Source organism: Micropterus salmoides, unplaced genomic scaffold (assembly GCF_014851395.1).
Source record: "Micropterus salmoides isolate LMB-PRFRI ecotype aquatic unplaced genomic scaffold, ASM1485139v1 Ms_hic_scaffold_15, whole genome shotgun sequence".
Classification (NCBI taxonomy): domain Eukaryota; kingdom Metazoa; phylum Chordata; class Actinopteri; order Centrarchiformes; family Centrarchidae; genus Micropterus; species Micropterus salmoides.
In genome coordinates this window covers 5,439,356-5,464,902 of record NW_024040596.1, presented here as the reverse complement: position 1 = coordinate 5,464,902, position 25,547 = coordinate 5,439,356, and the positions used below count along the sequence as shown (strand labels likewise).

The 25,547-nt window shown below is 39.7% G+C and overlaps 3 protein-coding genes across 7 annotated transcripts; 2 read left to right on the top strand and 1 right to left on the bottom strand.

Moving 5' to 3' along the window:
- The first annotated feature begins 4,826 nt into the window (after positions 1-4,826).
- Positions 4,827-8,533, top strand: LOC119903849 (C-X-C chemokine receptor type 1-like). 2 transcript variants are annotated; one of them, XM_038720106.1, is made up of 2 exons: positions 4,827-5,012; positions 6,008-8,533. In XM_038720106.1, the coding sequence occupies exons 1-2, from the start codon at positions 4,938-4,940 to the stop codon at positions 7,058-7,060; spliced, it is 1,128 nt and encodes a 375-aa protein (XP_038576034.1). In that variant the 5' UTR covers positions 4,827-4,937; the 3' UTR covers positions 7,061-8,533. The 2 variants fall into 2 exon arrangements, with proteins under 2 accessions (XP_038576034.1, XP_038576033.1); XM_038720105.1 differs by having other exon boundaries at positions 6,005-8,533.
- Positions 8,534-11,166: 2,633 nt separating this feature from the next.
- On the top strand, positions 11,167-17,860 carry faima (Fas apoptotic inhibitory molecule a). Of its 2 annotated transcripts, none has more exons than XM_038720107.1 (5): positions 11,167-11,316; positions 13,341-13,474; positions 13,636-13,864; positions 15,940-15,989; positions 16,210-17,860. In XM_038720107.1, the coding sequence occupies exons 2-5, from the start codon at positions 13,361-13,363 to the stop codon at positions 16,357-16,359; spliced, it is 543 nt and encodes a 180-aa protein (XP_038576035.1). In that variant the 5' UTR covers positions 11,167-11,316; positions 13,341-13,360; the 3' UTR covers positions 16,360-17,860. The 2 variants fall into 2 exon arrangements, with proteins under 2 accessions (XP_038576035.1, XP_038576036.1); XM_038720108.1 differs by having other exon boundaries at positions 11,168-11,316; positions 13,344-13,474.
- A 106-nt stretch (positions 17,861-17,966) lies between these two features.
- parp9 (poly(ADP-ribose) polymerase family member 9) lies at positions 17,967-25,544 on the bottom strand. 3 transcript variants are annotated; one of them, XM_038720101.1, is made up of 8 exons: positions 25,404-25,544; positions 22,915-23,805; positions 22,508-22,720; positions 20,797-21,015; positions 20,225-20,288; positions 19,410-19,921; positions 19,024-19,183; positions 17,967-18,836 (listed from the first exon to the last, which is right to left on the bottom strand). In XM_038720101.1, the coding sequence occupies exons 2-8, from the start codon at positions 23,788-23,790 to the stop codon at positions 18,562-18,564; spliced, it is 2,319 nt and encodes a 772-aa protein (XP_038576029.1). In that variant the 5' UTR covers positions 23,791-23,805; positions 25,404-25,544; the 3' UTR covers positions 17,967-18,561. The 3 variants fall into 3 exon arrangements, with proteins under 3 accessions (XP_038576029.1, XP_038576030.1, XP_038576031.1); XM_038720102.1 differs by having other exon boundaries at positions 19,410-19,882; XM_038720103.1 differs by having other exon boundaries at positions 19,410-19,879.
- Positions 25,545-25,547: the final 3 nt, after the last annotated feature.

The following is a 25,547-nucleotide window of genomic DNA, read 5'->3' as shown; positions in this document are numbered from 1 at the left end:
TTATTTAGAAATTGTAATGTATTACTAGTTACTTATTACTCCTTAAAAAAATGCAAACAATAACCCTAATTAAAAATGTGTTCTTCCCGTTAACAACTGTCCCCTCTCCCCGCAATGGTAAGCATTTAAAAGGAGTGTTGAATAAAGATGCTTATGTTGATTTTAGCTCTTAGTGTTTGGTGTTTTAATGGGAATGTGTCCACATTTTATTTTGTGTCATGTAATGTGGGGAACTGGTCTTGCTCTTGACTCGGTCTCACCCTCCCTCGGTCTTGGTCGGGGATTGAACAACCCCCTCTACCTCCCGAGCCACAGCCGCCCAGTTCAGACGAGAAACTGAAATCACCTGGGGAGTTTTGCACACTGGTATCTATTGCAGTATTGGGTATTTAGTAAAGCGTTGGGATTAGGCTAATACTTTTAAATGAGTAACTGATTAAGTTACACATTAAAAAGAAGGAAGTTCTTCCAAGTAATATTATAATAATACACAAACCAAAGTTGGGTACACTGTGCTACATGCCTTCAGGATTTACCATGGGAGTTCCTGGAGTGTAAAAAGTGAGTGAAAAGTCCGCCTGTGACCACAAGGACAGTGCGGATATGGTCAGAGGAGGCCTATGAGACACTTCAGGGCTGTTTTGAGGTGACAGATGGCATGCACTCTTTGAGCCGCATGGAGGGGAAAGTGATGCTGTTCACACCTGCCATTTGAATGTGTCTTCACCTTTTGGTCTTCACGTGTCTCGAGTGACCGTCTCACTGCAAATAAACACATAGCCTACATCATTTCCATTTGCTAACACTAAATGCATTGTAGTTTTTCATGCAAATGTTCAAATGCATCACACTGCACCGTTTCTGGGGGGCCGGGCCTTGCTGATTACTGATTTTGGTGAAACTGGATCTTATTTTAATGGAAAATATATTTTAGCTTTACTTGTTGCTAAAGTAACCACTAACTGCTGCTAACTGCCATTAGCTGCTGTTGGCTAGTTTACTAAGATGCTAGTGGTTTTATTAGCTTTAAAAGATAAATAAGGCTTGTTAAAACGCCTCCTCCCAGCGGTCCACAGCTGCTAAGTGTAAACAGCAACACTCCCCCGTTACTCCAAGCTCCTAGTCTGTACTCAGCTAGCATTAATAGTACCACTAGCTCCATGGCTAACTGAGCTAAACAGCTACGGTTAGCAGCAGTTAGCAGTAACTTTAAAATAAATCAGAAAACTCTGTAAATCACCAAGAGTTAAGTCAGAACAGCCAGAGGACATCAGACAACACGCTTTGCGTCATCCACGATAAACCATTTCCCCTGTTGTTGTGCGTTCTTCTTGTTTCACACTTCAGCTTACACAGAGGACATCAGCTGACTAGGCACATTCACATACACACTGCTTAATTAATATGGCCGGAAGCCCCAGACTGCGTCTGAATGTGCATCTCACACTCCGTCAACTTCTGTGTGGACTGCGCTGACGCAGCAAAGATTGTCAACTGTCATTTAATAAATAGCCATGTGTCACAAATCCTAAATGCAAAGAGGGCTTTTAGAGATTGTATTAGGGAGATGTGAGGACAGTACAAAGGGCCCTGAAAGTGAAGATAAGTGGGGCTAAAGAAGTGTACAGGAGGAAGCTGAAGGGGAAACTCCAGCAGAAAAACATGAAAGAGGTCTGGAGTGGCATGAAGATTATCACTGGTTTCAGGTTTCAGGCCAAAAGAGGATTTGAGGGCAGTTGGGCAGACATGGCCAATAAACGTACTGATTACAGATTTTAAATAGATTTAACACCATGGCCCCTGCTCACCCCCCTTGACTAATTGTCTTCCTCCAACACCTAGTCTTCAGATCCCCCCTCACATTTTCGCACCCCATCCTCCTGTAAAGGTCCTTCCTGAACCTCTGGTTCCCAGGCTAACTGCCCTCTCTACCCCCACCCCTCCACCTGTAACCTCTACAGTGTGCTTCACAGATGACCATGTAAGAAGACACCACTCAAGCAAAGCTGCAGGCCCTGATCTTGTCAGCCCAGGGGTGCTCAAAGCCTGTGGCCCCCCTCAGCTCTGTGGAGAGCTTCACCGTCTTTAAAGAGTCCCAGTGACTCCAAGGACTACAGGCTGGTGGCATTGACATCTCACATCATGAAGATCCTAGATTTGTGCTGGAGCGGCCATAGTTAGGTCACTATTAGACCCTTCGCCTACCAGCCTCGACTGGGAGTTGAGGATGTCATCATCTACCTGCTAAACCCTATCTACGCTCACCTGGAGCACTCTGACGGTCATGTTTTTTGACTTCTCAAGTGCTTTTAACACAATTACACCAGCTCAAATGGGTGAGAAGCTTACAGCAATGCAGGTAGATGCCCCCCTCATGTCCTGGATAGTCAACTACCTTACTTGCAGACCACAGTATGTGCGTTTACAACACTGTCGAACAGAGTGGTCAGTAACAACAATTTAGTTTTTCTTGTTCTTATTCCAGGACATTTCAGAGAAGTTATGCAAGACTGCTGCTGCCCTCTACAGGGAAAATAATAAAATAAAACAAGCACTGAAATAAATGAAGGGGAAATGTGATTATGTAGAAATATAAAATATATCATCTTTATAAATTATGCAAGCACAAGGAAACAAAATAATAACAAAATAAAACAACTGAAGGATATTTTTGTTTGTCCATTGTGTGAGTTTGGGTCTCTTCCAAGAATTAAGACTGTAGACTTGAGGGAAAGTAAAGGAAACTAGATTAAAGAAAATTAATTAAAACTGTGAGTCACAAATGAAATAGTCTTTCTTTTAACTTTTCTTTTAATTATACTTCAAGAGAGCTCTGGAGGTGTCCGCATTCATGTTTTTCAATTACTGTGTGGTATTAGTAATGACGTCTGAAGATGACAAAAAGTCAGATGTCAAATGTTTATGGTTCTGCTTTTTGAAATCTGTCACAAGCATTAATGAACAGTATTCAGTCGTTGAAATACATCCTGATCTACAACGATCTGCGAAAAGGTGTTTAAGAAAGTTCACTGACAAAATGAGACACCTTGACATGAAATAACAGATATACCTTTATTTCTGGTATTTTATGCCAAGGTGTCCCATCCCTCGTCTTTGTCCTGACTGTCAACCAGACCATGCCGTGCTGAACCAGACTGTGTTGTTTATTGATTGCTGTTTATGTAGGCTACTGATCTCTGTGTATAAAATGACAATATTTTACCATACGAGCAGTACAGGTGGCTGTAGGGGTGAGAAGCCCTTTTGGTTAATATATTTTTTATCTGTTTATGTTAGGGAGGTAGGTGAGATGACTGTATTTCTTTTGTGGTTTATGTAAGTTAGGTTGATATCATAGATCAAGTCTTGTTTGTTGTTTTGGGACCTGCTCTTCCAAACTCCTATTTCTACCCTGATTGTTTGTACTGCATCCCTTGTGGCACTGGTCATCCTTGGGAGTGGGGAAAGAGGGGAGTCTTTTTGCTCAGGTTCCCCCTAAGCCTGGGCGTAACATCATCTATACAGTGTGTGTTGGACGTCATTGGCTATAATAGTCCTGAGTACACACAGGTACAATTACACTTTTGTCACCTGCAGCTAAAATGCTAACTGAGCCTCTGAAAGGTGGCTTATGCAATTCTGGCGAAATCCAGTACAATGACAAGTAGACTGCTAAAGAGTGAACAATGACACAATGAACAATGACAGAAGCTAAGTTGTGGCTTAGGTGGCGATGGCGCAATGGATAAGACTATGCCTTTGGTGTGAGAGACCCACTGTGACCCATCCATTGTGTCCCGGAGCCACTAAACCCCTAGTTGCTGTATATGTATAGCATGAATAAAAGTGTGCAATTGTTGCTGCAAAGCTAACATGCAAGAGAACTCAGAATCAATGACTGCATTCTGTGACGTATTATCAAACAGTAAACAGTAGAGTAACACACAAATTAGTTTTGTGTCATGCACATGCAGTAATATTTACAGTACTTCTTATGTGGGTATATAATGCAGGAGTTCATAAATGGGGAAGGCAAGGCAATATTATTTTTAAATCCCATTTCATTACAGGTAAACGATATTTGCTTTACATTGCAATGCATACAGACAAGTGAGAAGAATATCATAAATAAAATACATTCAAATGGAACAATAACAAAAGAAGAGAGGAAAATATATAAAGTAAAACCATCCAAAAGACAAACCACAGGCACTGACATTCATATACACACAGCAACTAAGTTAATAGACCAACTGAAAAATAACTGTGTTAAAAGCAGCAGTAAGGAAATATTTAAATGGAGACGTAGTCGAGATGTTTTAGAATAACTTTTAATTTTAAGATCACTGATTATTTTGATAAGGGCTGTTACAGTGTGACAGTTAGATGTGAAGCGATACTGAAACACGTCATATACTCTGTCTGTAGAAACACAACTGTCCCCTTTTTTATATACGATGTTTTCCAGTATTTTGCAAAGGTTTGAGATTGGGAACCAACAATTAAAAATGGGTAAGCTGTGTGATTCTCAACATGGATATTTTTTACTTAGTAAATTGTTTTATTTCATAGATGGGCATCTTACACAGAGTGTGGGAAAAGAGAACAATCTTAAACACAATCAAGTCCTATTAAATGATTTGCTGTTTCAGTTTCCACTTTTGCTCTACAGATGCAACTTAATATCTTTTCACATCCAACACAACACACAAACACAAAGGTTTAAAAACAACCTGTTTTCAAGTCTTTTTATGTAGATTGCTTAAGACAGATAATATCTGTGGTCTGCCTACTTCCCTTGAAGAGATACAGTTTGTTAATATTGCATTAGCATTACCACTGTGTGCACACAACGACTACCACGTCTCTGAGAAAAGACGACATTCCTTGCCAAACAGCTTTATTCTTGTTAACCTGTATACATCAAGAAAGGTGCAATGAAGCGACACCTTTTGATCATTAGTGTTTTGAAGTGTTTGGTTCTAACCACTCAAGGAGAAGGGGAAAAACAGGTAAATGATTTTGATGAAAAGGTGATTTTCTGTTATTTTCATGTTGCAGTTAGGGTAAAGAATTGGCATTCAAAATTTTCGTTCAAATTTGTGGTGAACGTCAGCACATGCACGTAAGGCTAAGAAATAGTTTAATGTAATTGTCTTTCAGTGTAATCGCATGGTTAAATGTAAATGTGTTTTTTAATATTTAAATTTAAAACTCAAAATATTGAAGCCCATTTCTGCCATTGTGATTAGAAAATAAGATCCTGTAAGTCATTATAATGAGAAACGTTCTCAAAATAATGACTTAGTGTCTCAAAATAATGAGAAACTTCTAAATAATGACTTAGTGTCTCAAAATAATGAAAACTTCAAAATAATGACTTAGTGTCTCAATATAATGACTTAAGATACTAAGACATACTAAGTAAATATTTGCGTAGCTAATTATTTTGAGATACTAAACCATTATTTTCAGATACTATTAGTCATTATTTTGAGATGCTAACTAATTATTTTGAGAAGCTAACTCATTTTTGTGAGACATTGACTCATTATTTTGAAATGCTGAGTCATTATTTTCAGAAAGTTTCTCATTATAATAACTTACTGGATCTTTTTTCATCACAGTGGCAGAAGTGGGCTTCCATAGCGCCCATATACAAAACCACAATGAAGTTGGTTTGGACGTTTTAAATGTTTTGGGGGCGGTGTTCAACTTTTTCAACTAAGCTTTGCTTGACATAAGATTTTAAAAGTTTAAAGCTGCATTAAGCAATTTCACACATTGCTCAGTCAGGAAATTATATGTTGAGGGCTTCACTACACTGAAATTATGTTTTTGTGGTGATGTCAGTAAGCTGCAGTCTATGATCTAAATTTCTTCTGTTAAATTAATAGTTGTAGTAGTATAGTTTTGGAATAAGCCTTATTTACTTTTCTTCCTGAGAGTTACTGGTACTTCTACTGCTACACATACAAACTGTAATGATTTTGTCTTTATTTAGCAGCTGACAACAGATGGATTTAACTTTGAAGAGTACAATGATACCATTGAGGATGAGGATCAGTCAACTCCTTGCAGTGTAAATGTGCCTGGATTCAATAGTATGGGCCTGATGATCACCTACATCATCGTGTTTGTTTTCAGCATGGTAGGCAACAGTGTAGTTGTCTATGTGGTTTGTTATATGAAGAAAGGCAGAGCCAGCACAGACGTCTACTTAATGCACCTGGCGATGGCAGACCTTCTCTTCTCTTTTACCCTCCCGTTCTGGGCCATCGATGTTCATTCTGGTTGGATCTTCGGCAACTTCCCGTGCAAACTTCTGTCCTGCTTTCAGGAGGCATCAGTTTACAGTGGTGTTTTCCTGCTGGCATGCATCAGTGTAGACCGTCACTTTGCCATAGTGAGAGCTACACGTGCCCTGTCCTCGCGTCACCTGTTGGTGAAAGTGACGTGCAGTATCGTGTGGCTGGTGGCTGGAATGCTGTCCTTACCTGTGGCAATTCAGAAGGAGAGCCTGCATATTGAAGACCTGGGTCAGTCCATTTGCTATGAAAACCTAACTGGTGAAAGCAGTCACCACTGGCGTGTTGGCATACGCGTTCTACGCCACACGATGGGCTTTTTCCTGCCACTGCTGATAATGGCTGTCTGCTACGGGTGGACTTTGGTGACGCTGTTTCACGCACGTAATCAACAAAAGCAAAAGGCCATGCGCGTCATCCTGGCAGTTGTGTTTGCATTTGTTCTGTGCTGGCTGCCTTATAACGTTACAGTACTGATTGACACACTCATACGAGGAGGATCAATTGAGGAGACATGTGACACTCGCTACAGAGTGGAATGGATGCTAAATGTGACCCAGCTGTTGGCCTTCATGCACTGTGCAGTGAATCCAGTGCTGTACGCCTTCATTGGGCAGAAGTTCCGTAACCAGCTGCTCTCAGCTCTTTACAAACATGGCCTCATCAGCAAGAGGCTCCAGGTGGCTTACAGGAAGAGCTCTTTCAGCAGCGTAGGGAGCATCAGATCTAGACACACGTCCACTACTATGTAATGATCTTCTGATAGATGATTATTTACATACAACATATTTGAAAAGACAATTTGCTTTCTTGCCAGTGGTTAGATGAGAAGATAGATACCACACTCATGTCTGTACGAGTCAATGCATAGCTGGAGCCAGCAGCTGGTTAGCTTAGCTTACCAGAAAGACTTGAAACAAGGCTATACAGTTAGCCTAGCTCTGTCCAAAGAAAACAAAATCCACCTTTGTACAAAATGACAATTAGCTTTTTTTTAAAACAGGGATCTTATACCAAAGTATTTCTTGACAGAGAGCAGTACTGTCCTTAAATTTTAGAGATGCTGCAGGTAGATGTTGCCTTGTATTGAACACAGAGACATGGGTGTGGAATTGATTTTCTCAAATAATTCAAGAAAGTGATTAAGCTTATTTCCAAAAATGCCAAACTATTCCTCATTTTGTAACCATGTTAGTAACCATTGGGCATTGGGTCATCCCCTAATGTTTAATTGCCATAACGAAATAATACCAAGGATGTACATGGTTCACATAGCTAGTGTCAAAGTTAAAATGAATACGTCGCTTCAGTGCTTCAGCTGGATGTCTGATATAGGATCCTGTCACAGCCCAGATGTGTACCCTCGGGAGGCAGTAAAAAAACAACTCTATGTATGACATTGTTTGAAGTGTAGGCTAATTATTGAGTCCGACAAGTTTGCACTCCAGAGCAAAAAAAAAACTGAATGCTCAACCTCAAAAATATCAATCAGTTTTTAGTGGAGGAAAATGTGGCACACCATTACAGTAGTTCATGAGAAAGCTGTACAGTCATTATGGTGTGCCATACTTTCCCTACTTTCTCTAGATTTTATTGTTGATTATGTGAGTTTTACAAAGCCTGTGTTTTTTTCACATGTTTTTGTGGAACACTGGAAATGACTAGAAAGCCATTAAAACATTGTGAACTGTTTTTGCTATTCTTACACCAGAGAGTAGTGAACAATCACAATCAGATATCTTAATCTTTCAAACAGGAAGAGGTGGTGAAATCCGCTTTGCCTGCTGGTACTGGGTACATTTTTAATCAATGCTGTAATCAGAAAATGCTTTGTTTTTCATTGTCCACCCACTTGTTCTTGCAGTTACATACATAAGAATTAAAACTTTTTCTGTTAATCTGAATGTCTACCACGATTATTTGAATGTCTGAGTATGTGCGGTTAGTACTTGTGGATATGATGAGTGTGTGTGTGTGTGTGTGTTTGTGTGTATGTGTGTGAGAGAATTTGTATACCAGTGTGGGTGGCTCTGTGGCTTACACATAGGAAGAAGGGGGCAATTGCGTTTCATGCAAAGTTGTGCAGCAGCTGTGGTTGCAAAACAAAATTACATGTAAAAGATGGGATGTTTTTCCATTTTCTGATCATATGAATTCTTACTGTATTCTTCTGTTCTTCTCAATATGCAAAACTCATTTGAAAAAGCCAAAATATACTCTTGAATGAAAAAAATAAAAATAGAACAATTTAAATAAATCCTTAAACCCTAAACAATGTGTGGTCTCCAATTTCCTGAGTCAAGTTGTGTGACACTTAATTGTTTAATTCATTAAATTAATTATACCACTTGTGTATTATATTAATCTAATTGGATTGAGGAGGAAGTCCCCTCTCATGGCAAAAAGTATTTAAGGTTACATATCTGACAGCTCTCTCCAAGCAATAGGTAAAGTGTTGTATGTTTTGACACTCCCTGAACACCCAAAATTGTCCATTGTCTATTAAATGTGGGCCTCTTTTTACACCATGTGGAAATAGGTTTCTAATCAAAAAACTAGACACTGAATTGCTGTCAAAAACAAACATGATTAAACACTTTCTTATGTTGTCCACATCCTTGTAATGTTTGTGGTCTGGTCTTCTGCTAATTACCACATGATTTCACCATAGAAGAGTTTTTCCTATATGCACTGTTGCAACCTGGCTAACTAGCCCTGACAATTAGAAAGGAAATGGTTATTAAAATAATGATCAAATTCATATAGAACATGTATAAATAAAGGAAAACACACATCTGTGTGACGTTTAGTCAGTGTGAGTTGTGACTGTGAGTGGATGTATGAATAAAGTGTTGGATAGCTGTTTTTATGAGACTGAGGACAGCTGATCTTAAATTCATTCTCAGAAACTGGCCAGTTGCATACACATCAGTATTTATTTTGTTACGTTTTTCCTGTTAGAAGGAAGTAGGCCTACTACCCAAGCACATATGTTGCTCTGTACAAAGATTAGTGAGAGGAGAGAGTGACCTTTGCTTGCCTTATAAAAAAAGAAGAAATAAATAGAGGAAGTAACGTTTTTAGAAAGTATTTACTTTGTGTCTAAAAATTATAATATTGTGAAAAGTACATTTTTCCCCATGTTGTTTAATTAAAAAAAAAGTGAAACTTTCATATATTCTAGATTCACTACACATAAAAGGAAAAATTCCAGTTGTTTGTCATGGAAATCAAAAACCCACATATCAATTTATTAGAATATTAGAATAAAGAATTAAAAGCCAACCTGAGAAGAGCCTTTAGTCTCTCAGTCTGGTTCAGTACACACAACCACAATCATGACGAGGCCTTCTGACATGACACTTGTGACATTTTATTTGGAAACCAAGGTCCCAGAGTCTGGAGGATGAGAATCCAAGTTGCTTGAAGTCCAGTGTAAAGTTTTCACAGTCAGTGATGATTTTTAGGTGTCATATCATCTACTGGTGTTGGTCCACTGTGTCTCATCAAGTCCAGAGTCAATGCAGCATCTACCAGGAGATTTTAGAGCAGTTCGTGTTTCCATCTGCTGACAAGCTTTATGGAGGTGCAGGTTTCCTTTTCCAGCACGACTTGGCACCTGCCCACAGGGCCAAAATGACAAATAACTGGTTTTCTGACCATGGTATTACTGTGTTTGGTTGGCCAGTCAACTAACCTGACCTGAACCCCCACAGAGAATCTATGGTGTATTATCATGAGGAAAATTAAAGACACCAGACCAATAATACAGTCTAGCTGAATGCCGCTATCAAAGCAACCTGGGCTTCCAGAACACCTCAGCGGTGCTACGGGGCTGATTGCCTCCATGCCACATTGCATTTATGCAGTAATTCATGCAAAAGGAGCCCCGACCAAGTACTGCGTGCATAAATGAACCTTTTTCAGAACTCTTCAACTTCTCAGAAGGTCGACATTTCTGTATCATACGTATCTACAATATTCTAATATTTTCAGATACAATTTTTGATTTCCATGAGTTGTAAGCCGTAATCATCAAGATTAAAACAACAAAATGAATAATTCACTTTATATGTAATGAATCTAAAATATATGAGTTTCACTTTTTGACTGAAATTATGGGGAAAATAATGCACTTTTTCTGATATTGTATTTTTTTTTAGATGCACCTGTATATGCTTTTTAATGTTAGCTCTGTCTGTCAAGATGTTAAATTCTACTATTTTTTTAGATTATCTATTACTAAAAATGTTAAAAATCCATTGCCACTTATCTCACTCTTTCTATGATCCCTCTGATCTTATGAACAAGTGAACGGACAAATCCTAAAAATGATCAGGGTAATGGTTTTAAATGGTTTCATCCCTGTGCAACTGTGTGTTACTGTTTGAAATTACTCAACGCTTCACCCAAGGACAATTCTGCATGTTCCTGAATGAGATCTAGCCATCCCATGTCATTAGACATAAGGCCCCTCTGCCAGGAGGTGGAGCTGTTTTCCAATCAAGTCACCGAATCATTAGATTTGGGCTGAGACCATAACTCAACCGACTTTAAAGTGAGCAGAGGTCTGATTAACCAAAGAACACCTGTGTGGGCAGTGGAGGAAGTGAAGTATGCAGAGACAAGTATGGTGCACATCCTTTGTGTTTAATAAAATTATCAGGCATATCGGAAACCTGGGGCAGGGTAGTTTTCCAGTGTAGAAATACTAATTGGTTTCTGGGACCCATACTCTGTACATAAAAATGTATAACACTAAAATTAAATATTACTACTATATACCCTTATATTTATATATAATTAAAACCTAAATCAGATTTTAAAGCTGCTGTTTCCCGAGTGGGCGGGGCCAAGCCTGTACGTAGGCGGATATGTTACCATAGTAACAGCATAGTCACAGCTCTGTTGACTCTCTGCAGCAGCTAACTTCGTGTGAATAAACTAAAGTGGTCTGCCGATCAGTTGTTTGCCACCGAGATAGAGCGCTCACTTCAGGACCACTAAGGTAATCGAGATCTTTAATGAAGGGTGATATTCCTGAGGTGATGTCTAAGGTTATCCTGTTATAGCAACGACGGTAACGTTAGCGGTGAGAGCTACAGAAAGCGACGACAGCATAGCTTTACTGGCGCAGTAGTACTTCCGTTCTTTTTCAAAATAAAAACCCAGTTTAGTGAAACCAGCTGCTTTTGACAGTAGCCAGCGTTTTAGTGTGTCGTGAAGCTGTAATATGAGTCTTGCTGACGAGCAAATATGCCTTAAAACACTGTTGAAACTTTGCTATAACAACATTTCCGCGGAGCCTACTGAGTCTGTGAAAGAAAACAAAAAATGTTGATGTGAAAATTATACATCCATAGGATTTCCACGACCCCCGCTGGCTCTACAAGATCCTCATGTAGTCTGTTGAATGTTTGTCACATACATATACACTCACCTAAAGGATTATGAGGAACACCTGTTCAATTTCTCATTAATGCAATTATCTAATCAACCAATCACATGGCAGTTGCTTCAATGCATTTAGGGGTGTGGTCCTGGTCAAGACAATCTCCTGAACTGCAAACTGAATGTCAGAATGGGAAAGAAAGGTGATTTAAGCAATTTTGAGCGTGGCATGGTTGTTGGTGCCAGACGGGCCGGTCTGAGTATTTCACAATCTGCTCAGTTACTGGGATTTTCACGCACAACCATTTCTAGGGTTTACAAAGAATGGTGTGAAAAGGGAAAAACATCCAGTATGTGTCAGTCCTGTGGGCGAAAATGCCTTGTTGATGCCAGAGGTCAGAGGAGAATGGGCCGACCGATTCAAGCTGATAGAAGAGCAACTTTGACTGAAATAACCACTCGTTACAACCGAGGTATGCGGCAAAGCATTTGTGAAGCCACAACAAGCACAACCTTGAGGCGGATGGGCTACAACAGCAGAAGACCCCACCGGGTACCACTCATCTCCACTACAAATAGGAAAAAGAGGCTACAATTTGCAAGAGCTCACCAAAATTGGACAGTTGAAGACTGGAAAAATGTTGCCTGGTCTGATGAGTCTCGATTTCTGTTGAGACATTCAGATGGTAGAGTCAGAATTTGGCGTAAACAGAATGAGAACATGGATCCATCATGCCTTGTTACCACTGTGCAGGCTGCTGGTGGTGGTGTAATGGTGTGGGGGATGTTTTCTTGGCACACTTTAGGCCCCTTAGTGCCACTTGGGCATCGTTTAAATGCCACAGCCTACCTGAGCATTGTTTCTGACCATGTCCATCCCTTTATGGCCACCATGTACCCATCCTCTGATGGCTACTTCCAGCAGGATAATGCACCATGTCACAAAGCTCAAATCATTTCAAATTGGTTTCTTGAACATGACAATGAGTTCACTGTACTAAAACGGCCCCCACAGTCGCCAGATCTCAACCCAATAGAGCATCTTTGGGATGTGGTGGAACGGGAGCTTCGTGCCCTGGATGTGCATCCCACAAATCTCCATCAACTGCAAGATGCTATCCATCAATATGGGCCAACATTTCTAAAGAATGCTTTCAGCACCTTGTTGAATCAATGCCACGTAGAATTAAGGCAGGTCTGAAGGCGAAAGGAGGTCAAACACAGTATTAGTATGGTGTTCCTAATAATAATCCTTTAGGTGAGTATATGGTTTGCTATACTTGTCTTGTCATTAAGAACGTATTTGCATGCTGTCATTTTGAAAGGGAAACCCTGACACCGGAAGTCGTAATGTAACAAACACCGACGACTTCCCACCTTATCTTTAGCCATGTTGTTATCACTGAGTAATATTTTAACATTACGCGCTGTAAATACTGTACCTAGGTAGCAGTGTCTATAGGTGGGTATACATATAAACCCGCGCAGAAAAGTATCATCAGGTTTCACTTCGTTCCAACTAACGTCAGCCCCGTTTGCTAGCTAACGTTAGCTAACCAGGTGTAGCCTTCAAGTTAACGTCAGTCACGCGTCTGCCTCGACATTTAGCGACGTTAGTCTAGTTTTAAAGTTTGTCTCCAGCAGGGTCTGCGGAAGGCAGGATGTCGAATGATGTTGCCGGTGTGTGGGAGGTGGCGCTGAGCGATGGAGTCCACAGGATTGAGTTTGAACATGGCACGACCACCGGAAAGAGGGTCATCTACGTTGATGGAAAGGTATTGATCATGGTCTTCAGTAACGTTAACGCAGAGGAGGGAGACTAACTTAAACGCATTTAATTATAAACCCTGACCCCTTTTTATGAACCCCGGCTTCATTCATTACAAGGCCAGCTCTACTGGCAGCTGTTGATTTGTGATTTCACATCCCAATGCAGGAGATACTGAGACGGGACTGGATGTTCAAACTTGTGGGGAAGGAGACATTCAGTGTGGGCAAATCAGGCACCAAAGCAACGATCAACATTGATGCAGTCAGTGGTTTTGCCTACGAGTACACATTGGAGATCAACGGGAAGAGCTTGAAGAAGTACATGGAGAACAGATCAAAGGTCACCAGTACCTGGGTTCTCAACTTGGACGGCATTGACTGCAGGGTGGTCCTGGGTGAGCCTCTCTGTGTTTGTATATTATTCACCTACTGTCCTGATCATGTAGTTATTATGTCACTGGGTATTATGCTGTTTGTTTTTTTCATATAGCCTAGCCAGATATTTATGATATGAATACTGAACAGTACAGTGAGTTGTTTTGGGTAAGAGCACCTACTTGTCGCTGTAAGTTAAGTGTTAGTCTTGTGGTTTATTTGATCGTTCATGTAATCAATCAGGATAGATACTGGATTGATTTCTGCCCCTTCACAACACTAAGATTACGTTGGAGCTGAGGCTAAGCTCTTTAACAGCTTTAGGCCCATCGCCATCTTCAGCCACCTCTGTCATCTGGACGAAGTTAATCCTTCTTATAATTACACTGCTTACAGTTGATCAGGCGGCATACCACCTGAAGCATGTGCAACACATAAGAACTACTGTACATTAGTATACATTGGTTATCTATAAATCTCAGCAGTAAAAGAATCAGAATAATTCACTGATATGTGTGTGTGTGTGAGCAAGTGATCCTGGTCACAGAGTTCAGCTGTTGTTGATGATAACCTATCTTGTCTTAACCAGCTGAAACTTGGTGTTGCCTTTTGTGGTTTTTTCTCACTCACTCACTGGCAGCTCTGACAAACTTCAGGGTGATTACATATCCTCAAGATGTCGTTGTAAGCAGTCAAAATAAAACCCTACAAATATTCAAATGAAACTCCCAGCCAGATAAAAGTCACTTTTGAATTTGAGAAGCTGAACAATGTAGAATAAAAATGCACTTTAAGCTATCAAAAGCTATAAAATGTGACAGGCGAGAACTGTGTTTATAAGGAATTTTTTTTCATATAAAAACATTTGCAACTGCCACACAGACTTTATAGAGGCAAATTATCACGTTACAAACTAGGGAATGACTATTGTGACGTTTACTATTTTGAGATCATTCATCTTCCTTCATCATGTGTTTTGTGTCACCACACCTCTAGTAAGTGTCTCCCCCAGAGGTGGCCCAACATTAGTTATCAGCGAAACACAAGTGAGGCCTTCCTAAATGGTGCCATCATGATAAAGCAGTATTGTTCTGTTTCTTATTTTACCAAACACAGGACCCTCCTTAAACAAAGAGCACATTTATAAACTAACATATTTAGCATATTTAGTTGATACCTAGAAACATAAAAAGCAAGCGTTACAAATGTTGTTCCTTTACAATGAAAAACAAGAACATATGATTGAGAGTTTTGGAGGGGTGTGATCATTTCCTGTTTTTGTGATTTGTTTCAGTGAAGTGATTCAGAGGATTCTAAAGATATGTTATCTTGATTTAGTTCAGTTGGAGGTTTCCAAATAAATGATTTTTTTTGCTTTAAAAACATCTTCATTAAAATTCTATTTACAGATTTAAACAAATAATAAATGTGTATTAATACTAATGTAATAGTTAGATTGATTTTGACCCCAGTTTCTCCACCACTGAGAAAGTTTTCCCATATTCTCTGAGGTTAGGAAATAATTATTATCTCAAAATCAAGGACTTAGTTGTTTCTTAGAACTTCAATAAAATAGATTCACATGTTCTTGCCATTATATTTACCATGATTTTTATTTTTAGGTGATCAGTTTGTCAAGCAAAGAATGCAAGTGATTCATGACACAGCAGGTGGGGCGCTGTAGGAGCTGCAGCTCCCCTGTTGACCAGATTGAAACACAGTGGAAATATAATTTTACTGTTTCAAATTTTCAGTTACCTTTCAAGTGCTGTGGATCCATTATCCTCTTGTAGTTCAAGTATGAAAAATTTAAAGCTGAAGAATAAACCAACATCCTGCCGATCCTGATCTAGCTGCTAAATATCACTGGCCATAGCAAATAACATAAAATAGTATATTTATTCACCATAATATGTTTCTGCATGGACAGAACCGGTACAGATCAGGCCATTGATCTCTTGCTTGTTCTGGAAAACCAGAAGGTGAGATCAGATCTGTACACATACTGCGACGCGTTTAGCAGTCACGTCAAATACTTTTATTGCCCCACAGCTGCATGTTTGTTTGACTCGGTGTCTGTTTTTTTTTCTTTCAGAGAAAGACACCATGGATATTTGGTGTAATGGACAAAATATTGAGACTGCGGTAAGTATAGCAGTAACTGACACTGATCTGTTATGCAATGAAGGGTACATCACTGGATTTAAGAAGTTATGTGCTGATTCTAATGCCAAGGGAAATCCAAATCAAATCAGAAACCACAGCACTATAAACAAAAACAAATGGGTAAAGAACGCCTCAAACACCCTGTGGTTCCACAGTTGTCTGCATATAAGCACCCACACTCTGACTTGCCCTCCTGCAGGGGGAGTTTGTGGATGATGGCACAGAAACACATTTCACCCTCGGAGACCACAACTGCTGTGTGAAGGCTGTGAGCAGCGGGAAGAGACGAGACGGCATCATTCACACGCTGCTCGTGGATGGCACAGAGATAGCTGAGTGCACAGAGTGACTGTGTGTGTTTACATTTATATGAAAGCGGAGATCTGGTCTGTGTGTGACACTCGGTATCTGTGAAGAGTAGAAGAATGTTATCTGAAGCTGTTAGAGTCGGTGACCAGCTGATAGAAATATGCGCTCCTGTGTTTGGAGGGCCACGCTCTGGAGGGTATGTTAGCCATATGCTGGTACTGTCAAGCTTGTGCTGTAGTTAATATAGTACGAGTTGAAGACAGGACCTGCAATCTGGGCAGTTTTAGAAGAGAGGGTGCAGCCGTACATTTCAGTCACAAAAAAGGATTTACTGTCTAAAAATGGTAACTTCACACTGAAACACTTTTTTTGGGGTTGTAAACTGGTACTTCATATTGATATAAATACTATCACTTTCAGTAATATCAACATTGGAAGCCACATGTGCCATATTTATTGAACTCTGTTTGCCCTACGGTCGTTAACACGAGCAGCTGATATTCTCTTAGAGATGTACTGTACATATTGTCATTTTGTAGAAAACGAGCAACCACTTTACACATGGCCTGGCCCAGTAAACCCCAGAATCCACCAGTTCTCCCTGCTCTTCATGCTCGCTTTCTTGTATATGTCAATGTTGTGTAGTAGGAGTATTAAATACCAGGGTACAAGATTGTTGAATGTAGCATCGTCCCAGTGTGCACCGCTCAGGACTGATCTATGTGTGGTCCTATGTCGAAGTGTGTGATTGGTTCAGCCAGTTGATGTTACGGTAATATGTAAATAGCCGCTGTGGATTGGTCAAAACATCCTAGGGGGCGCGTTCTGCAATTTAATGGCTGTAACATTTACATAGACAATCGCTCAGATGTGACATTATTCCCAGTAATAAATCACATACACAGCTGAAGTAAGTCTCTTGCTGATATCCAGACATTCGTCAGAGACTCTTTGTCGTCTGCAGAGATGTGTGGATTTCTGTTGTGCTGTCAAATTGTTAGTTTCTTTTTGTATGTAAAGGCCAGATGTTGTTGTGACACAGAATTTAAGCTAAACACTTCTATTAAGTCATGGTTCCAAATTAAAGATTGAACATTTCTCCAATGTCTCAAATGCTTGTTTACATTTTGCAAAGAGAGGCATTTATTAAAGTCCAGCCAGTTGTCAAGGTCTCCATAAAAACTAGGTAAACTTTTATCTGCTGACGGCTGTCAGATGAAGATGAACGCTCCAGTAAACCCTATTAAATGAACCTTGAGTAAATTTTTTCTCTTGTCAAACAATTTTGAAAGTTAGGGATGAACCTTCATGCTCAATATACTGTGATTTCTAACAATTATGTTGTTGTATTGTATCATTAACAATATGAGGGACGTCCTTTTATGTCTTCATGTGTCCTGTATAAAAGTTTTATACATGTATTTAATGTTGTTTACTTACATGTTTGTAAAACATAAACTGTATTTGATTTCTTTAAATCCATGTAGCTGAGCTTCATGAAAGGATCTTCAAATATACATTAAAAAAAACCTGCACAAGTGTTTAAAGTTATGGTCTGTGATTTGAAACGAAAGGCAGTTGCCTCGCTTAAGTGCTCCCGTCTCTGAAGTGGTGTTACAATTAGGTGTTCAAAGAAAGAAAAAACAATTCAATTACAACTTTTTTTAATTTTGATTATCAGCATGAGGCACACGGCATCACACAGGTGCTCCATCCGACTGTCGTCAATTTCCATTTTGTAATACATTTGATATTGACATCTTACAATCAGAGTAAAATCTTTTATTTAAGGTAACGCTGTAATACACAACCTGCTCACCAAAGCAGATGAAGGATTATATTAGTCTTCCTCTTAGTGAAACCAGCTTAATGTCAGCAATATGTTGCTGTAATGATGGTTGTGTATATGGTATCACTAAAATAACTCATACCGTTGTTAACAAGAGTATGATATTCTTACTAGGAGACAGTGCATTTTTAAATTTGAATCTTTGATATACAAATATTTGTGCCGTTATGTAAAATATAGGCCTACAGTATGTTGATCGCCCAAAAAGAAGCTAACTTATAATGATAAAAAAAAAAAATGCAATGTTCAGCTTCAAGAAAACAAATCTGACATCTTTGTTTCCGCTGCGCCTCAGCTTGTTTTACAAGAATCCAACTTATAATTAAGTTTTCTCCAGCACTGTAAGCGTTTCGCACCATACAATACCAGAGGAAACAGAGATGAGATCACCCTTTAGCCCATCTTACAGGTGATGATGTATTTGGGCAGAGCTTGATAAGTACTAAATACAACAGAGATATCAGGTCCTCCGTGCACACTGTTGTACATCACTTGTGGGTCTGTCTCCACAGCAGGTGGCAGAATGAGTCCTGGTTTACCAGGGGTGGAGTTTCCTGTCAGCACGTCGGCTTCCACAAAGTACAGATACTCCTCGCTTGGCTCCTTCCACACTTCCATGGCCTTTCTCACAGTGCCAGCAAAGTAGATGCCCTCTCCATATGCTGGGTCTGTGTACAGAGGGAGATTTACAAGACAAATAGCTATTCTTTCAGTGTCTTTGTTGTGATCACTTTTCTAACTTTGATGGTGAATATCTGTACAGCTGTAATTTTAAGACCCTAGAAACTGATCATTTACCATACGTAAAGAGTTTGTTTGCATTATTAAATGCTATTTGTAGAAGCGTTGTCATACCTTCAGGAGGTGCGTACTCTGCGTGGAATCCAATGTGGCAAACCATCTCACAGAACTGCGCAGGTATGCGTTGAAACATTTTTCGCGGAGAGGAGCAGTGTAGCTGGACCATTTTGAAATCGAACAGTAAATTCAGTGCATTGTTCTCCACTTTGTCCACCTGAAAAACAAAATATTTCACTGGTCAAACAGCGACAGTGTGTGAAACAAATCTAAACACTTCTTCATTTGAGAAAGCAAAATTTCAACTCCTGCTCATTTGGTAATTGTAGAATAATTTAAATATATGAAACCATATGAAGACATTGAAAAATCTAAATTTGATGTAAACCTTAGAATAAAGCTTTCCTACAACGTTGAGCATGTTGCATTCACACATACTGTACCTTCAATACCCGCAGCCCCGTTTTTGGGAAGTTAGATCTGTCTCTGAACTCTGAGGTTGAGGGGTCAACGGCCTTTCTTTCAAAGGACACATGATTAGTCAGCATTTGAAACATGGCAAGCTTTTCCTCTCTGACAAACTCCTTCTGGACGTTGCAGAGCATGGCTTCCACCTGGAACCCGGCAACTGCAACGTCTTCATTTGAACCCCTGTTTACAATTATGCTTGCACGACCTTTGCTCAGAACCTCCTCAATGAAAACGCCCTTTTTGCTTAGACGGGATAGCTGCAGGTGTTCCTGCTCGCCAAAGTGCTGGATGAAGTTGTTGCGGATAACGACAGTGCCAGAGGATTTGAAGAGGCCCTGGAGCCACCGTTCAGCCTCGTTTAGCGCCTCTGCAGAGCGGCCGCTCAGGCTGATCTGGGGAGTGGGAGCTCTGCTGCCTTGGTATTCATCTCTTTCCTCATGTGCTGCTGGAGAAGACATCACAAGCTCACCATCAGTGCAGCAATCTAGGATCAATTTCACTATTTTTTTTTATTAATTTATACAACAGCATTGATCAAACAATAATATTTACAATAGCTTTACTGGAGTCTATGGCAACCTCTGCAATTAACAGTGACTTACAGAAAACGTAAACAGAGTTGTTTCTTGAGGCACAACAGCAGCTGAAGCAGAATCAGCCCTGCCTGTGACAGCATTACTACATACCAACGGCACGACTATGACTTAGACTCAGACAGTCATCATCCCCATAAGTACTTGCATTAAAGCTTACCTTTGTATACATTAAATAATTACCAAGTAGTTACCAAGTGAAGGAGAGCTGGGATGAGATTCTGCCTGCTGGAGATATCTCATTTGTTCCTCAAAAGCCTGGAAAGAGAAGGTCATTAATATACAGGATATTTGTATTGTATGATACAATTAATGAAGCATACAAGACATTTCCTTGAGTTATTAAGTTAGAAAGTGTTGGCAACTGAACTCGTGTGACCGGGCAAACCCAGTCAACAATTCTCAGCAGGTGTAGGGAGTGTCTCACACCAACACGCAGACAGATATTACAATATCAAATCAACACACTAAAGATTGCAGATTTATTAACTGTAACTTGCCTTTACCTGATTAAGATCATAGCGACTTCAAACAGTATCATTCGTCATTCATATCCCTCATCCACACACAATCTTTTCGTGGTTCTCATCATTCCTATTTCTTTGTCCCTTTTGTGTTGTTTTGCATTTTGGTTTTTATTCATATCTCACTAAGTTTCTCTTATGATTACTGTAAAGGAACTTTTATTTTAGCCACCTGCTGTGGATACACATGACCAATATGGAAATAATATTCTACTATCATGTCAACTTGTTGGCAACACAACCTTAAATGTGTCCTCGTCAAAAGGAAATATGACAAAATTAACTTCTTTCTTCATAGTGGAGTTTTGGGCGAAGTCGACCACAGCAAGTGTCATGATCTGGGCAACTTCTTTCTTGTCGAACTTGAGTCCTCCAGTGCCGATGGCAGGAAAGGCAATTGACTTGTGTTGACTTGCGGTGAATGCCAACCATAAGCATTCCGATACTGATTTGTAAATAATCTGCAATGAGTGAGTCAGCGGACAGACAAAGCTTTCATTAAAATACAGCAAACAATTTAATGCATGGTAATCTTGACTTTCATAACGGTTTGCATTCTAGGCTTGTAGTTGTGCTAATCATCTGTGCAATCAGTTGTCTTTAATGCTAAAATTAATCTAAATATAATTTACATCACAGGGTGGCGATGGAGCAGTGGATACATAGTTGATGTGGGAGACATGGGTTTGATTCCCATTGAGATTCACTCACCAGCCACTTTATTAGGTACACCGCATCAATTGCTTGTTAATACAAAATGCTAATCAGCCAATCACATGGCAGCAACTCACTGCATTTAGGCATATATACGTGGTCAAGACAACTTGCTGAAGTTCAAACAGAGCATCAGAATGGGGAAGAAAGGGGATTTAAGTGACTTTGAACGTAGCATAGTTGATGGTGCCTGACAGGCTGGTCTGAGTATTTCAGAAACTGCTGATCTACTGTTTTCACGCACAACAATCTCTAGGGTTTACACAGAATGGTCTGAAAAAGAGAAAATATCCAGTGAGCAGCAGTTGTAAGGACGAAAATGCCTTCTTGATGTCTGAGGAGGATGGGCAGACTGGTTCAAGATGACAGAAAGGCAACAGTAACTCTAATAACCACTCGTTACAACCAAGGTATGCAGAACACCATCTCTGAACACACAACACGTCAAACCTTGAAGCAGATGGGCTACAGCAGCAGAAGAGCACACCGGGTGCCACTCCTGTCAGCTAAGAACAGGAAACTGAGGCTACAATTCACACAGGCTCACCAAAATTGGACGATAGAAGATGATGAGTCTTGATTTCAGCAGCGACATTCAGATGGTAGGCTCAGAATTTGGCGTAAACAACATGAAAGCATGGATCCATCCTGCCTTATATCAACAGTTCAGGCTGCTGGTGGTGGTTTAACGGTGTGGGGGATATTTTCTTGGCACACTTTGAGCCTCTTAGTACCAATTGAGCATCATTTAGACACAACAGCCTACCTGAGTATTGTTGCTGACCATGTCCATCCCTTTATGACCACAGTGTACCATCTTCTGATGGCTACTCCCAGCAAGATAATGCACCATGTCACAAAGCTCAAATCATCTTAAACTGTTTTTTTGAACATGACAATGAGTTCACTGTACTCCAATGGCCTCCACAGTCACCAGATCTCTTTCCACTAGAGCACCTTTGTGGTGGAACGGTAGATTTTCTTCATGGATCTGCAGCCGACAAATCTGCAGCAACTGCATGATGCTATCATGTCAATATGGACCAAAGTCTCTGAGGAATGTTTCCAACATCTTGTTCTGAAGGCAGTTCTGTTCTAGCAAGGTGTACCTAATAAAGTGGCCGGGGAGGGTATATAGCAATTGTAAGTTGCTTTGTAAATTTACAGTTTCAGACTATGAATAAATCATCCCTTTCCTTAAATGCCCCAGTTAAACTGTTAGGTAGAGTTATACTATACCTGCTGCGCTGTGTCGCTGCTTCTTCCAGTGCAGGAAGTGTGATACACCTGATTACATTGCAGCTTGTAGGGTTTTGTGACGATGACATTTCCACTCCAAGAAGCATTATTTATTTCTTTTTGAATTCCATAACCAGCTTTCTGCAATACAGCATTGGAGATTTGACCATTTTTCAGGTCTTTGTTATATATACTGTTTACGATGACATCTGTCTGAGAAGACACAAAAACAAGATGGTAAGACATCATAACAAGAATATAGCTTATTGATATTTATTCAGAAGCCCTGTTAGAGCTCATCACACAGAAAAACATGACACAAAGCACCTGTTAACATACTGTTAACTCGTCATACAAGCAGCCATTCACACAGAATGCATTAATTAAATAATTAATCAGTGAATTACCTGCTGTTCCTCAATTTTACCCTTCTTCAGAGTCAGATGGACATTTCTAATCTGGACACTAGCTGTTGAGGTTTTGGCATCACCTCTGCTTTTGCTTGCCGCTGCCTGGCTGTATTTCATGTGCAGGTGGGAGGATAATATCTGACGGCAGGCCCTCTCCATTTCCTTGACCGTAGGCTCATCATTGTTCACAAGCAGGATCTCTTTAGGAAGAGGCCCTACGTAGTAGTGCTGCAAAGTTTTCACTATGGTGTCTGCACATTGTGGCAGGGGGTAGTGGAACAGCCCAGAGCTTATAGCAGGAATGGCAACAGACTGCAGATGGTTTTCCTTAACTCTGTCAAGAATGCTCCTGATGGCCTTCTCCAACCGCGGTTCAGCCCAAGAAACTTGATGCTGAGAGGGATTTCTTGGTAGTTCTGGACCCACAGCATGAATTATCTTCTTGCATGGTAGAAACCTAGCATCCATGACAACTGCATCTCCTGTTTTCAGGGGCCCATACTTGTTGATGTAATCATCACTCTCCATTTGGATTTGTGGACCACCGGCGCCGGACAGAGCTTGAGCAAGTCCACCATAATGCTGAAGACGTTCATTAGCGGCATTCACAACAGCATCCACCGGGAAACTGGTGAGATCCCCCTTCCACACAGACACCTTAACCCCAGCAGGCAGTGTAACAGCATACCTTTGCTCTGGTACAACTTTTGGCCTCCTCTGCTGTGCAAAGCTGGGATCTCTTTCAAAATCCACACCGTCGATGGTAGCCACACACCCAAATTTGCTTTCAATGACATTACTCAGAGCATATCCACATTGCCTCACAATGTTGACTGAAGGCCCGCGAAGAGGAAAATCCAATTTATTGGCCATGGTTCCTAAACAAAGCTACGGAAAAAACCTTTATTATTAATAAAAATGAGGGCAATGATTTGATAATTTGTTCACAAACACAGTTTTGCATCATATCACTGATTTTCAATAGAATTATATCATTTCATACGCGAGCCAGTATGTATGTAACAAGTATGTATGGTATCTTATTTCATCTGAGGTTATAAATTGAGGCAGCTGTGTAAGCACCAGGAACCCAACGACACACATGTGTTTTATGGATGTAGAGTATATAATAATTTTAACATTTAATACGCAATGTCATGCTACTGGCAGAGTTATAAGGTCTGAAATGTCCTACTAGTATGCATTAGTAAATAACTTAACATAGGGCTGGACATATGGCCAAAAATGTTATCACGATAAAAAGTTTCATGTCTTTTGATATCAATAATTATCACGATAAGTATCAAATCGTTATTTCTTTCGAGTTTAAAGGCTGATTGATGCTCCTGAGTGAAAATCGAAGAAACCTGATTGTGGATGAAACTCTTCTTTATGGTCAACACTTGAGGCCAAACAGTGGATCACTCAGCAAATCAATTCAACAATTATGATAAAATTAAATATTCATGGGTAAAAGTAGGTAAAAGCTTTTTTTCAGTCCTTTTTCCTCAACAAAATAAACAGCTTAATTAACAAATTAAGTCCTAATTTGCTTATGATTCCAGTGAATAAATAAAAAAAATGTTATTGAACATTTGTTACATTGCTATTGGAAAGAAAATCTATGGCTATATTATTGTTATTTTATTGTCCAGCCCTAACTTGAGAAGCTTAAATGCCAGATAAGTGCTGTTTTCCTTTCACTCCAGTAGAGAGAGACAGAGACCATATCCATTACACAAGGTTATCAATCACCTGCTGAATGTGTTCCTACCAGACTGTATTAAAAAAGCTTCCTACCTATTCTACTACATAAAGACTATGAACTATTGTGTTTGGTATACTGCTTATATATATATATATATATATATATATATATATATATATATATATAATATATATATATATATATATATATATATATATATATATATATATATATATATATATATATATATATATATTTAAGTTATTAAGCTTAACTTTTATAAAATGTCTTTACAAAGAGGAGCCAATAAAACAGTTTGTCCCATTTTAACACTAAATGTCCCTGCAGTTATCACAGTTCACATTTCCTCAGCTGTGAGTTGCTCTTAACGTGAGTGCAAGTTTCTGCTTTGCGCACACACTGTTGTTGTGCTTTGAAAGTTTGCTTCCGTGCATTAGCGCACTGACATATTTACGTGCAACTACAAACTGTGATTATGATTTATAAATGTGTAAAATACACAGTTGGGATTAGACGTGTCCGTTTCAATGTTTACAAGTTGATTTTGACTTGTCAATTAAATCGCCATTTTTGTTAATGTCGTTGTTTCAGGAAGGGACGTGAGCGCGAGTCACCTGACGGGAGTTCACGAGACAACAACACTAAAAGTTTAATGCTAATTTGTAAATGACTTATTAGTTTAAGTCTAACATGTATTTTGACGCATATATGTTACATTTAAAGGACGAAAGGAAGTGCATTGTGTGGAGATACTCACCCACCGCCTGGAAAGTCCCGATGAAAAGCAGAAAGTGAAACAGTGAAGAAGGGCGCGCACCTCTTCTGTAAACGGCCTCTCGGGATGTTAGCCAAAGTTCACTGCTTTCACTTTCTTCCACACGATAACTGAATACCCGAGTCA

What these genes read in the sequence shown, in the direction of transcription:
- LOC119903849 (XM_038720105.1), top strand. Translation starts at nt 4,938, where the DNA reads ATGAAGCGACACCTTTTGATCATTAGTGTTTTGAAGTGTTTGGTTCTA. An exon ending in AAGGAGAAGGGGAAAAACAG is followed by an intron (nt 5,013 to 6,004) that starts GTAAATGATTTT and finishes GTCTTTATTTAG; the next exon opens with CAGCTGACAACAGATGGATT.
- faima (XM_038720107.1), top strand. Translation starts at nt 13,361, where the DNA reads ATGTCGAATGATGTTGCCGGTGTGTGGGAGGTGGCGCTGAGCGATGGA. An exon ending in TCATCTACGTTGATGGAAAG is followed by an intron (nt 13,475 to 13,635) that starts GTATTGATCATG and finishes ATCCCAATGCAG; the next exon opens with GAGATACTGAGACGGGACTG. An exon ending in GACAAAATATTGAGACTGCG is followed by an intron (nt 15,990 to 16,209) that starts GTAAGTATAGCA and finishes GCCCTCCTGCAG; the next exon opens with GGGGAGTTTGTGGATGATGG.
- parp9 (XM_038720101.1), bottom strand. Translation starts at nt 23,790, where the DNA reads ATGGCCAATAAATTGGATTTTCCTCTTCGCGGGCCTTCAGTCAACATT. An exon ending in GTAAAATTGAGGAACAGCAG is followed by an intron (nt 22,721 to 22,914) that starts GTAATTCACTGA and finishes GTGTCTTCTCAG; the next exon opens with ACAGATGTCATCGTAAACAG. An exon ending in TCCCAGCTCTCCTTCACTTG is followed by an intron (nt 19,922 to 20,224) that starts GTAACTACTTGG and finishes AATTGATCCTAG; the next exon opens with ATTGCTGCACTGATGGTGAG.